Here is a 14,538-nt window from a genome sequence, read left to right as displayed (position 1 = left end):
GGATGAGCAAGTTTTAGAACTTAATCAGACTGCAGTAAAAAAGTGGATAATCTCACGGGTATTAAGATACAGGCTTGCTATTTCTGCACTGAATTGGCTTTTATTTTACGTGGCTGTGATCTGAAGGTTGCTTGAAACGCAGGCACCTGGGCACTGTTGTGTCACTGAATTTCACACATAATAGACCCTGAAATGTCCTGGAATCTAAAACTCTGACTTGTTTTAAGCCTGCTGCTTGAATCTAATCAGGGTCATCGTGTCTGTGTGCAGTGTTTCTTTCCCTGTGATGCTCCACATCATTTCATTTTGGGAATACTGAAGGAAATCGACTATGTGCCATAACTGTGGTCAGAACAAAGTATGTCTGGTGTGATCTCATGCATTTTGTAGCTCTTGTGAGCAGTTTGCCTTCCAGCATTGCCCTCAGCCAAGCACATCTTCATTTCACCATTGTATTTATTCAAGTGATTCTTAAGGCTGATTTCTCATGTGTCTGTTTCTACGTTTGGAAAGTAGAGAGACATCAGAATCCTCCAAATAGTTGTTCAAGGTTCATTCTAAATCCTCTTTTATTTTAGTTGTTTTATTTTCATTAAACTGTTTTATTGCAGAGAGGAAGATACGCTGTTCCCAAATGGCTTTCACCTCGCAGTACCCTGCTAGTTCACCAGCTGCTACAGGAAAAAGAGCCGCTTCTATTCAGATGGATCTACAAGATGCTGTTGCAGGAGCTCAAAACACTGGTGGAGTACCTGGAAATTATTCAGTGTTTAAACAAGCTAAATTGTTCCATGCCATGAAGAAAAGGTGAGCGTTGCCTTGTGCTGAAAATTCTCAAATAAAAACATGGTACCAGTTACAGGTAATAGAAATAATTACTATTTTAGTAATTAAACAGTCTTCAAGCAGCTTGCGCTTGGATGTTCTTAATTGTGCTGTAGAACTAAAACCGATCTGTAAACCAAAGATGTCTCATAAAGAAAGCTGAACATACTCAGTATGCATTTGAGCTATATCTAGGCAGTCTCATAAATACAAAATGCTCATGGAACGTTTGCTGTAACCACAGGTTCTGCAACTGCTCTTCCCAGCTCAGGTGTTTGACCTTCCTTTTGGTGATGAAATACTGCTGGTCTCTATTTGTGCTTCTGGGCACCTCGAAGCTCTCAGGAATAGAAGAATTGTCTCCGGTTCTTTTCAATGCTGTAAGTAACAGCTCGAGTGTTTCTGCCCACTAGGTAGACCCAAAGAAGCGGACTGCAGTTAAACAACTGTTAAGTCACCCTTGTCTCGTGCAAGGTCCTTCTGATGCTGTTCACTGGTTCAGTAAGTGCACGCGTGGGGAGATTGTTGCTGCAGATACTGGGAAGTTGTCGTGTATTTGCAGGCAATGGCTGCCGTTGGTCACTGGGTGGCGCTGTGTCTCTGCAGAACTTCTGCTCTAGTAAAACGTCTCATCTGCTGACAGGTTTTGTACTTGAATTCAGAGCTCAGAACCTGTTGCCACAGAGGGACTAGTTGCTGAAGTTGGATGGCTCTTTCTGTTTGCTCCTTGTAATAGGTAGCCATAACACTAACTGTTTAAAAAAGCATCTGAAATCATGGCTAATTACTGACTGCTGCATAGCAGAACACTATCACGGTGAGATTGGGCTGTGAGATGACTTGAAAGCTGCTTCCTCAGTATAGGTCTTCTTCTTGCAGCTGGGACGCCTCCATGAAGACTGTGCAACAGAGCTTTCTGTGCTTCACAACAGGAGAAGAGAGAGTCTATCAGCATTAACATCAGAGGTAATAAACGTTCACAGTTATTCTTTTTTCTCCTTTCATTGTGTTTTCTCAGCCATTCTATGTTATTTATATGGTCTGTTCTACCATGCTAAAATCCTTATGGATCTCTGGAAGTCCAGGCAGACTCAAAACAGAAACTTATGGAGAAACAACAGATGTCACATGCTGGCTTAACTCACATTAGTGAAATGTTTCACTAAGAGGTGGAAAATATCAACACGTGGCTCAGACAGCCAAGCAAGTTCGGGGAATTACAGTTCACAAATACTTAAAGAAATAAATTCATTCCTGTAACTTCTGGAAATAAATGAGGAAAGCTGAACTGAGTGCTTCCGGAGATGCTGTACAAGTGTTAACAATGGCATTCCAGGCTTTCTTTTTTGCATGCAGTACTCCAGATGGGGTTTCAATGAGTGTGGAGGGGCAGCACCACCTCCCTCCACCTGCTGGTCATGCTTCTACGCTTTAAGGCTTATGCTGTAAGGTCCTATATGCTTTAAGGTTTAGATTAGCTCTAAATGTTTGGGTACCTTACTTGTTCTGTTTGGCTTAGCAAGGAAGGTCTTCTCCTGAAGCATCCTCAGTCTTCGTCTGGGCAGCATCCTTAGAAATTACATGGACGTTACGTGAGTGGGTGCTCCAAGGGGGGGAAGAACTCACCTTTCTGATCTGTTTCCTTTTAGGACACAGTCCTGGAGAGGATTTGCTTTACTTGTTTCCTGGAGACTTGGATCACTAGATGGCTTTGACTGCAGCAACTTCTGATGTTCAAACTCTATTTTTCAGGTTTTGTTCACTTACTGCTGTGCATTTTGTTTGCCTTTCACAAATGGAACTTTGCAAAATAAAGCACGGGTACTCAAATGAAGTGCTGCTGCGCCTCCTGTGCTGGAAGGTTAATGACCTATGTAACTTCTTTGCAAAGTATTAGTTCAGCGTGCATTGCAATATGTATTAACTGCAGCGTGAGAAAAATCAGTCCTGTCTAATTCTCATTTAGGAGATAGGAAAGCCTAATCCAAAAGACAAACAAACCCCAGAACCCGGAGACTTAATATCCAAAAGGTGAACAGGTAGGATTAGGGTCACCCTAGGAAGTAGCAAGTGCTGCAGGTTGGTTTGCTTAGCTCTGAACCACAGAGAGGCACCACAATGTGAAGGGCAAACGGAATGAAAACACATGCACAGGCGCTCCGCATACAAAGCGTTTTGGTTGCCCAGGACTTTGTCAAGGAAGCCCTTCTTGCCCCTTAGCCCCAGGAGTCTGACTGCATCACCCCTGTGATGGACTGAACAGCGACTGCAGTCACACACCTGAGAAAAACCCTGATCTCAGTCCCTCACAAGAGCACTTAGAGCTGCTGTCCTGTGAAAGTCCATCCCTGTCCAACTCTGTCACAGCACTCTGTGTTACTGTGTGTCTGAGCGGCAGCTGGCCCACCTTCCAGCACTGCACAAGATGTCACTGTCCCCCCTTATTCAGTCAGCCTGTTTCCTCTAAGCACACTCGGCTTCTCCTCACACTGCTGGCAGTAAATATTCACCTCAAAATAGGACAAAATAGGTTTTGAACACAGGCAGAAATGGCTCCATGCAGGATTGAACCTGTCAGTTGCGCTGTATCTCTGTGGCCCCTTCATTAATTAATGCCCAGAACGCAAGCGAATGGACACACTTTCCTCCTGTAAACCTGCCTCTGCACCAGTCGGGTCTATAAAAGTCTGCTCTTAGTGCAAGGGCTCCTAGGAACTCAAAGCAGGACCAAGAAGTGGAAGTTACAGACTGATGCTGAGATCCTAATGAGCGCAGTGAATTATTGCTGCCCAACCAAAGCAGCCCTAAGAGCCAATCCTTAGAGTACCGTGCACATGATGAAGGACAACCTGTCTGGCTGTCCTGACGTCCAGAAGGGCCAACAGCAAACAGACGGCCAGACCTTCATCACACACTGCCACGCACTCTCGTGTTTGCACTGTTACTCCCTGCACGTGATTCTTGTCTCCGACTGCTGAACACCTCACAGCCCTTCGTGCCTGTAAATGCGCTCCCACCGCACACAGGTGGGCTCGTGGAACAGAGCCACCTTCCCTGTCGAATCTCATTGCAAACTGCTGCCCAAATACACGGCAGCTAAAAATGGAAGTGAAAATAAAGTGTTCTACAGAGAGTTATTTGGATGTTGAGATTGAAAGGTGCTCACACCAACGCAAATCCACCGACAGCTTAGCAGAGTAAATGCATTTATTCAGCTGCTGCTTTTGTGCTTGTTTGTTTGCAGATGCAAACACATGCGCACGTATGACATGCTATTACACATGTTTACATACGTGTACCTAAACACACCCCTATAGCCAATCGTGGCACGTATATATATGCATACAGGAGTCCCAGAGCAGTTTCTGTAACCCGAAGTTCTGTCCCAAAGCTCGTTTTCTGCAAAACCCCATTCGGCTGTAACACAACAGCAGCAGTTCGCTCAGACGCCTCAACGCTGCAAGTGCGGCACCTGCAGGCACCCTAACGAAGCCAAAGTTCCGCACTAAGCCGGGCGTCTCCTTGCCCTCTTCAGGCGGCGCCTTGAAGCTCAGCCCGCACGAAGCATCAGCAGCGGAGATTTGCCGCACGGAGGAGGCGGCAGCAGGTGGCGGTGCGCCGACTCCCCGAACGAGGCACGGCGGCTGCGGGTGGCTCCGCACAGCGCCGGAGGGTTCACTCGGGGACGCCGAGGAGCAGCGCTCGGGCGCTAAGGCGGCCGGAGGGGAGCCGGGCGGCACGGCCCAGCCTACCTGCTAGAGGGGGGAGCCCGGCGGCACGGCGGCACGGCAGCACACAGCGGCACGGCACCGGGCACAGCACTCCCCCCAACGCAGCCAATGCACGGAGGGGCCGGGCCGGCACCCGCGCGAGGAAAGGGAGACAGAGCGGGACGGACGCAGGTCGGAGAACAGACTTTATTGACAGCATTTACACGTACAGGACGCGACAGCTTCCTTGCAAACAGAAAGCACGGCGGCCATTAGACAGCCGGCACGAGTCCCGTCCAGATCCCGGCGCACAGCTCTTCCGAGCAAGCAGACCTGAAACACGAGGAAAATGGTTCAAATACAGCTGCCTCCAAGTAGCAAATCCTTCAAGCAAGCTCACTGTGGTTAGATTCAGCTGTTTGCGCTGCTCTGAATAAGTGCAACAAAGGACATCCCTGCAGACACACACACCTACGTGCAGAAAGAAGCAGCAGCAGCATCTGACCCCTTTGTTTTCAATGCAGAATTTGTCCTGGTTCCAGCTGAGACAACGTTGACAGCACAAACGTGGTTCTTGCTGAGAGATGTTTGCAGTCCCAGGGCTCAGTCGGGAAGCGCCTATAAAAGTATATTAAAATAATTGGGAATCCCTGGAAAAAGGAAAACGAGTAGATTCCTCTCTCATCCTCTGCTGACACCAGGAATATTTCTGCAGCAAAAGCTGATCAAGATTTTGAGATGGACCGCGTACTGGGCAGCGCTCGTTCCCTTTTGTTTGACTTCACATATTGCTGTGGGTGTCAGTTTAAACAGAACTATTGCAACAAGGCAATCCAAAGTCATAACACTTCACAGGACAACCATCTTGTACCTACACACACAAGCACAGTGATCAGCAGCAGCCCCCACAGCTTCAACTTGGTCTTGAAGGGACATACAAACCTTGTACAACTTCTGCACAAGTAGAAAAATGGGCCACAACTTCCCGAGAACCCAAAATGCTCATAGATAGACGTGCACAGAGAAGGCTGCTCTGTTTCCCTTTTAAGTTTCCTAGACATTCACCAGTCAGAAACCATTCCCTGCAGCAGATCAGTCTCTCAGAACCTGAACACAGCATGCCCCCCTGCTCACCTGGAAGCGACTAATTCCTTGTTTCTCACAGCTCAGAAATGCAAAGACATTCAGAAGCAAACATACCATAACTACAGCATCAGCAGCTACGTTGTCATACTCCACAAATGACGATGTGCTTCTAGAGGGAAAGGAACAAGATGCCCCATCATCCTTATTAGAGGGAGTTGTTTCCTTCAGACTTTGCTTTGTGGTCCCCATCTGTGGGTTTGGGATCTCTCCTCTCCTCCTTTGCATTTCTTCTGCAAGTTCAGAACTGCTTTTTCTGCAAATTAAAGATAAAAATCCCAATGGTTTTCATCTACTCCTGCTCAAAACAAGTACAGTAAGAACGTCATAGAATCGATCCATAAAAGTGATATGTAAATAGTATTACAGGAATCCAGTTCATGCTACAGCAAACACACACCTCAGAAATGCTTGAAGACTCTCAAGGAAAAAAACAAGAAGTGATCCCAGGATTCTGTGTTACTGACTATTCTGGCACATGGGAGTTTATGAAGCGTTAAAGGAACACTGAACAACCTCCACCCTTGAGAACAAGAATATGTGACTCGTCTCTGAACTAGAGCCTGTAACTACCAGATGCTCAGAACGGTTTCTGAGAGGAACAGAGACACAGACCTGCAGGAAGAACTCAGAAGAGCACACGTCACGTCATCAGTGGGGAAACACAATATAACATCATATAATATAAACATAATGTAACATCAGAAGGCACAGCAATGAAGTAAGGATAGAGGAGGTACAAACTGTATCAAAGCAAGGATTCTTTATTTCAATTCATCGTTTCCCAGCTGCTGCAGATATACCAGATACAAATAACAGTCAGAAACAGTGTGCACAAGTACAACAGAGAGAAGAAACTAAAGCATTTAAATACTGTAGAATGGTATATTAAAACAAGAAAACATAATTCAGATAGCTGGATGGACAGATAAGAGCAATATCCTCTGAGCTGTCAGGCTAGAAAGTCCCACGGGGAAAAGACAAAATTAGTACTTGTAGAAACATGGCGAGTACTGCATCAAACCCAAATCTTATTGGCAGGAGGCCGAAAATCGTAACAAATGGATGGGTGCATATCTAAGCATTAGACTGAGCTAGGAAAAACAATGACCCCAAGTCTGTCTTACAGCCTCACGGATGTCTGTATCAGAAGAGGCATCTGTCAGTGCCTAAACAGATCGTACATCAGTAGCATCATCCCTTGGTCAATCTGCCTATTTAATGTCTAAAACACTCCAAATTTCAAAGGAGACAGTTTAATCCTTTTCAATTTCTGAGGACAGACCTATAATTCTTACAGGTCACAGAGGAGGGCAGTGCTGCTCTAGTAGTACTAACTGGAAAGAGGATATCAATGACTCAATGTGGAAAAAACATCTAACAGAACAGGCTGACAGAAACATTCTGTCAGTACCTGAGTAATGGAGCTTTAGAAGATTCTGTTTGGCTTTCTGTGCATTCCAACTGTGCTGCTTCATGTTTATCTCCCACTTTTCCTTGTTCACCTATTTCTGTTTTCCTGCTGGAGGTTAACCTGCACATCACCTCCTCTTGACTGGACGCTACATTGTGAAACGATGCTTTCCCTGAATTCTCTCAAGTTTCACACTGGCTTCTCTCATCTCCTGCTGTAATAGGCTCAGGCAGCAGGGCAGCAGTAAGAACATTTCTATTTGTTGAAGCCCCTTTCATTTGGAAAGGATTACCTGTAAAAGAGTTGAGAGTCATTAAAGAACTTCAGCGATTCCCTTTCATTGATAGCACTGTAGTCAAAAAATGAGCATAATATTAAAATGGCTTAAAAGATGAGGGCTTTTTTTTTTTTTTTCTCTTCAGTTTTTTGTCATTTTGTTTTTCAAAACCACCGCTAAGACTAAAGAATTCACAATCTACTTTTAAAGTCTGTAAAATCTCACAGACATTGTATGGAAAGAGCTGGAGAAATTTAGTTGTACAGCCGCACCCCCAATCTTTACAGCACACAACAGAGCTTAGTGAAGTCATCCAGCTGCTTACAATTCCACCATCTCTCTTTCAAGTTCACTTCGGAACCAAGAAGTACATCTCCAAACCCTCCAAAGGCTCAGCTGATTGAAAACTGTACTGTCGAGATTCTGCTTTCCTTCTGTTGATTTCTTCAGAGACTGATTAAACAGCGCATGTACTTTTTAAAAGACCAACACAGAATAAAAGGTGAACTGTGTTACAGCACAAGTTAGTTGCAGACAGGACCACTCGGGATAACGACAAGCATTAAACTGTGCTGTACCATGCATTTAGGTTAGTTTCAATTTGCATTTACAAGTTTAAATTTACCTACCAGAAGTTCTTGTACAAGGGCAAAGCCCTCTGCACTGCTGGAGCATCACACCTGCTCTTTTTACCTGAGAACTTACATAGAGATAGCAGGACTCTTTAAAGAATTGCAACACTTACTGTACTTCAGAATATTTTCCTTTGATGTTTCCCCCCTTCTTCCCAAGCTGAACAGATTTCATTCCAACCGTAATGTTGAAGTAATTCAGTTACCTTGCATTGAGGAATACTCCTACTCTAATGTACATTTAAAGTCAAAAACAAAGTATTTACCTCTCCACTTCATTCAAGCTGGTTCCACCAGATGTCACTGGGCTGATAAGTATCGGTGCTGGTAGTAATGGTTCTGAGGTCTGTTCCTGCAAAGCAGATGTATCGAACCCTCCTGAGTCAGCAAGGATTTCCACCAATGTTAAAAGGAATGTCTGTTCTTCTTCCTCCGGACATCTGCGATCATCATTCACTACCATCATTTTCCAGGGAAATAAAAACGTAACAGAAATCTGTTATTCAAGTTCCCCACATCGAGCAATGAGCATGCAGATCTCCATGAAAGAAGGCACTGGGAATATCCTTCACACAACATCCTTGCTTTCTTCTGAGACAAGATACATATCACTCTGGAGCTCTTGCACTGCAGTAGAACCCTTATTATCCCCCAGAAGAAACAATATTAAGAATGCCTAGCAGGGATGAAGCTTTTCAGTCAGGTGTAAGACGTGCTGTTTAATCGAATCTGTGTAGCCGTGGTTGCCAGATGCCCCTCTGTCTCTATATATTGCTGTGAGGTATTCAGAGTTACTTCTTTAAGTGACAGAATTCTGCTGTTGCTTTATTTCTGTGCGTTTTCTTTGTGGTGGTGTTGTTCTGTTGTTTATTTTAAAATTAATGCGCCCTGCATTACTTTTAAATGATTTGCAGCTGAAAAGTGTGTTTTCTTCAATTATCACCTCCCATTCTCCTCTTCCTCTTGCTCTACACTTGCACAGTCCAGCCCAGCCGCTCACATTCACTGCTGCTGGCATTCACTTCAACATTTCAGGAGCCACTACAGCTCACTAAGCTGCTGGAAAAATACACGGGCTTTCTCCCTCTACCACCTTCAGGTTTTGAGGGGTATGTGAGTCAGTGCCACAAAGAGCTCTAACAAATGCTGAACACGGCAGAGGTAATAAGCAGGCGTTCACTGCTGAGAGAAAAGAGCAAGAACTTCCCTTCTATTGATATCTAAGCTCAAGGAGTCATCTGAAAGGTTTCCAAGTCTAGTTTGCAATAATGAAATTTAAATAAGAAGCAAGAGTGGGGAATGACACTAAGCTATCAGTCCTTTTGTTTGTTCATTAAGTAGATTATTTAATCATAACAACACATTTTCTTTTTTTTCTTTTAATTAATCTTTGCATCACTGTAAGATACACAACTTTTTTGCTCACTTAAAATATATAGTGTGCATTATACCTGAAGTCTCTTCTCTGCTGCTTATGTGTTGCTGCTGACAATCCTTAGCATTTGTTTCATTATGGAAATATCTGAAATAAAGCAACACGGTAAGCTTGACAAAGAACTCCACAAAAGAAAGAAAGCATGTCAGACTCCAAAGAGACATAAAACCTAAAATTGTGTTTTCTCAGCTTTTCCTTCAAGGCATTCCAGGTTGAAGGATACCAGACCAACCAGAGTAATATGTAATTCATATGCAGCTCACTGTCTGCATGGATGATCTCTTGAAATAAATTGATATTTCCCAGTGCACAACTCTGTCACTGATGACTCACATAACAAATTGCTCTAGGAATGTAAGTTCCACCAACCATTACAAAACAACCAAGTGTCAAAGAGAAGCACCCAGCTCTGCAACACACCCATCCTTCTATGGTAGAAGTTCTTTGCTAAGAGAAGGAATCCTCCATTGCAAGCTGCCTCCTCCTACTGTTTCTGCCACTCCAGTATGAGCACAGTCTTTTCTGCACCCTGTTCTAAAATGACACATCTACAGGTTGCACTGAGAAAACAAGTCACTGCAATTCAGCCATTCCACAGCAACTGCAAGTATGCTGGTATCAAGCAGTGCTGGAGGTCTCAAGGGAGAGTGAATGAACCCCCCTCAGGAAAAAATCAGGTAATTCTTTATGCTAGAATGGTATCAACCACTGCAAAACTAAAGATGCAAAATATATCCATGGCCCAATAGGTATATGGGCCCTTTCACCCCCTGAAGGAACCACAGTCTGGAGGACATATGGTGGAGAAGGCTTACGCTGAAGAGTTGTGAAGGATTGTATCCCGTGGGAAAGATCCCATACTAGACCAGTGGAAAACCACGAGGAGGAACGTGTGGTGGAGGTACAGTATGATGGGCTGACTGCAGCTCCTGCTTCTTCTGTTCATGAGCAGCATGGGGAAAGGGGAGTCAGGAGTGAAGGTGTCAAGCTGAATGTGGGAAAGGTCAGGATGGGGAAGTGTGGTGGGGACGAGGTGTTTTAGTCTTCCCTGCTTCTCACCACTCAACTCTACTTTTAGTTAGCAATAAAATAAACTTTCTGTCTTGTAAAACGATCTCTCTGTCTACATCTCAATCCATGAGCTTTTCCATCTTACTTTATCCCACTGCATCTCATAACCAACCAAGCCACCAAGAATGGAAAGGGAGAAAGTGTTTAAATGCAGATATCCATAACCCGTAGCACTGAACTATATCCCTGTTTAAACTTCTGTTTCCTAACTAACTGGTCATACAAAACTAAGCATTTCCATCCTCCAAAATTATCGTACCGAAATAAACCAAAGCAAGACAGTAGATTTCACCTCCCTCAACCAAAACCGTAGCCCAGGCAATATCAAGTGCTCCTTACAAAGACTGAGAATGTAATTAAACTCCTAAGTGAAAGCAGTTCTGAAAAGCAATAGTTCTGTAAGGGTTGGACACATATCTCCTATGGAAACAGTACTTTCTTCTGGTCAGAGCTGAGTTAGGGACCTTACATACAGAGGACAAAGCTTAGACTCTGGCCACTTTATTATCACTTCACAACACGTCAAGTAAGCTGTAAGCTGGGGGTTGGAACTAGATAATGTTTAAGATTCTTTCCAGCCAAGCCATTCTATGATTCTACGGTTTGTAAAGTTTTCTCTTCTCCCAGTACAGATAGCTACAGAATAGGACTCAGAAAATGCACATTCCAACTCAAAGAAACAAAACTTTGCAATGCTTGGTCCATCTACTTGATAGAGAACAGAAGAATGTAGATAGTTTAAGCCTGTTCAAAAAAACATGAAAGAATCCAGCACCTCATGAGCATTTTTTTTTCTAAAATACATGAATTTTGAAATTCTCTCCAAGAGTAACCACAAATTGGTAGCATGTTAATGGAGAAGACACAAACAAGAGAATTGCATATCTACCTTTGTCCGCTTCTGGATTTTCATGCTCAGTTGCTTCCTTAAGCAAAAAGAAAAACATATCAGGTATTTACATAAAAATCAGTCTGCAATTTTAATGTAATGCATCCTGGTGAATTCTCAGCCCAGAGGTCGCCCTGGCTTTAAAATACATAGTAGGAGCTGACAAAATGTTACAGTTTTCCATATCTATAGTGTCACAAGCAGGCCTGGAAACCAGTCAGAGGCCAGAGCTTTGTATCTGCTATAAAATAAGAGAGAGAAAAGGAAGGAGACATGGTGAGGACACAGTGGGAATCTGTCTCCTTCATCAACTGGCTCCCAAAGGGGAAAGAACGTAATTATCAATAGTTCCTGAGAGATGGTTCCCAAAGTAGATGGCAATGCTGAATAAGATGTCAAAAACAAAGAGGCATTCTTACAGCTGGTAAGGAGTTTCCTTTTTCCTCCTCCTGTATGACTGGCTGGACAGACACACAAGAAAGACCTTCTACATTAGTAGCCACCGGCACATCAGGGATATTCAGAGATATATCCAGCTGTAAAAATTGGTTTGAAAGCATTTCAGTTCATCAGCCCTCGTAGAAAATCTGACAAATACTTTATTTTTTCCTAATAAACTACATGCTTAGCAGACATTGAACATCTCATGGAATCCCTCCACAAATCAAGTACTAAACAATACTGCAGGTTAAAGAGGGAAGCAACTGGAGGAAGAACTGGCAGTGCTGCTTGTAACCAACTAGAAGAATCAGAAAATCTACATTATCCAGCTGAGACCTTTTGAGCTGGTTATTTAACTCAAACGGATTTTGTTGATTTTATCATTTTTTCTGCTTTAAATTCTCTCACTGTCATTCAGAGCAAGAAACTGTATGATTAGTTTATGTAAATAAGAAGGATTTCAACAGGAGAAAAGAGGAAGAGAACTACTAGTAGTAAACCAAAAGGAGAGCTGGGAGCAATTTCCACTCCAGTGTTTGTTCAATTGAGATGATACTCAGTCTTGTTACATTCTTAGAGTTCTAATTCTAGTCTAAACCACAATTAAACACTAGGCCTTTACTCCAGGCTTAACTATAAAAGCAGTTCATGGGAGAGGCCAAAAACAGCTTTTGAAAAAATAATTGCCAAAATGTAAGGACCACAGGCTTTGGATCTGCCCGCACCAGACAGAGCAGGATCTTCCTTGAAATACCTCCAGCCTGTGGAAGGGTTACATTGGAGCACAGGGAAGGAGTGGATTCCACTGCTGTGTCAAACTCTACAGCCTAAACTAAAGAGATACAGGGCTGTATCTTGTAACAGACACATGTTTAAACTTAACCCATTACTTAAGTTTTATGTTACAGGAAGTATATCACAAGAACAAAGGAGGACAAACCTGCGGAGAAACCAGAAACTGTACTGGTAATCTCTCTCATTCCCTGACATTCAAATGTAGAACTGAAATGCTCCATTTGCTCCACCCTAGGCCTCAAAACATGCAGTAAGCACATCAGACTGTGCCTAAATCCAGTCCCAGATTAATTACCTGGTGAGCACCCTGCAGACCTGCTGATAGTTCATAACAGTGTTTGGATCCCAGGCTGATGTACATTCATCTGAAATCAAGTACATGTGTCAAGTAAACATCCTTGCTACTGTCAGCACTATTCTTAACAAACTAAACAAGTACTAGCAATTGCAATTGGAATAAAAGCTTCTGTTTGAAGAAACAAAACAAACATGGACACAGAACGCAGCTACATTATACCTCTTGCATCGTCTCCTCTATCTGAACAGGAATAGGTTTAGGAGATCTAAGACCTACTGGAACAAACACTGGTGCTTTGTTTACTTCCTCTTCAGCAAAACATTCATCTTCATCAACAGGCTCAAAGTCATCTGCTTCCTCCTCATCTTCTTGAGAAGCCCGGAGGGTCACCAGGCTGCTTGTTTTTGAACTTCTCTGCTCCTTCACCGGTTTCTTTCTGTGGGCAGTTTTCATGCTTTTGCCTCTAGCAACACTTGATTTCACTTCTTGTCTTCGATTCCCCTTCTCACAGTAACTGGCCTCACATTCAGAAGCAGAAGATGGATCAGTTCTCAGCTCCAATCCATGTTTTGGTAGTGCTGTCTGTTTTGATGACCTCCTAGGTTGTCTCCTAGAACACAAAGCAAGAGCACATAACATGAGTATACTAAAAATATCAATCAAGTCTAATACAATCCAAAACATTAAAAGAGACACCACAAGTAAAAACCAACTCAATGAACAGAAAAGAAGAAAAGGAGCACTGTGATCAAGAATACAGTCCTGTTACTTCCTGCAACACGCTGGCAAAAATGCATTCGGGTATTACTCCATCCGGAAACCAAATCTTCACATGTGCACAAAAGTACTGATCTTAAGCATGGAGTAAGCAGTTTCAGAGAGCTGAGAAGCTGCAGTATGAAATCTGCAATGTATGGAATTATTAGAAACAAACAAATTCACTTTCACTTTGAGATAGGTGAAGCTTGCAAACTTTGTAAATCATGGGAACTTCTCTAGTTTCTCCTTTGCTAAAAGCACAGTACAGAACCCAAACTATGAGATTTTAGTTCATCTTACTAATGCCTAGAAACCAGAACTGTTAGATGATCATTAATTATCAGCTCCCGTTTCTTAGAACACAATCCCTTTGAATTAGCTACCGCTTCCATCCCCAAAGCGATGGTCGCAATTGCTCTAAGCAAGAAAAATTATTCCAAATTTCACCCTTAGAAGAGCTTGCATTGTCAACTGATAGAGAGATGAAACCAAGTACAGAGGACACTTCCAGCACAGTTTGTTTGGATAACTCTCATAATCCCATTGTCCCCAGCATGGGTATTTTTAAAGGACACTTCCAGCACAGTTTGTTTGGATAACTCTCATAATCCCACTGTCCCCAGCATGGGTATCTTTAAAGCTCTCCTTTTAAAGTCTGGAACTGTTACTCAGACCACAGTGGACTCCGGGGTAGGCTGGTGAGAGTGCTGGCTGTTCATTTTATGAAGCTGCAAACAGAGTAAAGGGTGCAGGGATTTCTGCACGCCTCTGGTATGGTTCAGGTGTGTCATGGTTTTGTGCTGTTGCTGTCAATATTCTACATCATGACATCATGTGCAGTATGAATCA

General features: G+C 43.3%; 1 protein-coding gene across 1 annotated transcript; it reads right to left on the bottom strand.

Moving 5' to 3' along the window:
• Nucleotides 1-4,728: 4,728 nt before the first annotated feature.
• Nucleotides 4,729-13,521, bottom strand: LOC140263800 (transcription factor TFIIIB component B'' homolog). The gene is made up of 7 exons (XM_072359000.1): nucleotides 13,150-13,521; nucleotides 11,397-11,433; nucleotides 9,453-9,523; nucleotides 8,268-8,457; nucleotides 7,093-7,384; nucleotides 5,736-5,934; nucleotides 4,729-5,153 (listed from the first exon to the last, which is right to left on the bottom strand). Exons 1-3 carry the CDS (start codon nucleotides 13,381-13,383, stop codon nucleotides 9,474-9,476), a joined length of 321 nt encoding a protein of 106 aa, XP_072215101.1. The 5' UTR covers nucleotides 13,384-13,521; the 3' UTR covers nucleotides 4,729-5,153; nucleotides 5,736-5,934; nucleotides 7,093-7,384; nucleotides 8,268-8,457; nucleotides 9,453-9,473.
• Between the last annotated feature and the right edge of the window lie 1,017 nt (nucleotides 13,522-14,538).

Source organism: Excalfactoria chinensis, chromosome Z (genome assembly GCF_039878825.1).
Source record: "Excalfactoria chinensis isolate bCotChi1 chromosome Z, bCotChi1.hap2, whole genome shotgun sequence".
NCBI lineage: Eukaryota > Metazoa > Chordata > Aves > Galliformes > Phasianidae > Excalfactoria > Excalfactoria chinensis.
Note: the sequence above shows the minus strand (reverse complement) of the source record. Positions and strands in the feature narration are given on the sequence as shown.

Bases quoted from the DNA above. Each gene is read 5' to 3' on its own strand.
- LOC140263800 (XM_072359000.1), bottom strand. From the start codon at position 13,383: ATGAAAACTGCCCACAGAAAGAAACCGGTGAAGGAGCAGAGAAGTTCA. The intron at 11,434-13,149 runs GTATAATGTAGC...TTTTTGCTTAAG, and splicing joins TAGAGGAGACGATGCAAGAG to GAAGCAACTGAGCATGAAAA. The intron at 9,524-11,396 runs GTAGATATGCAA...GCTTTATTTCAG, and splicing joins AAATCCAGAAGCGGACAAAG to ATATTTCCATAATGAAACAA.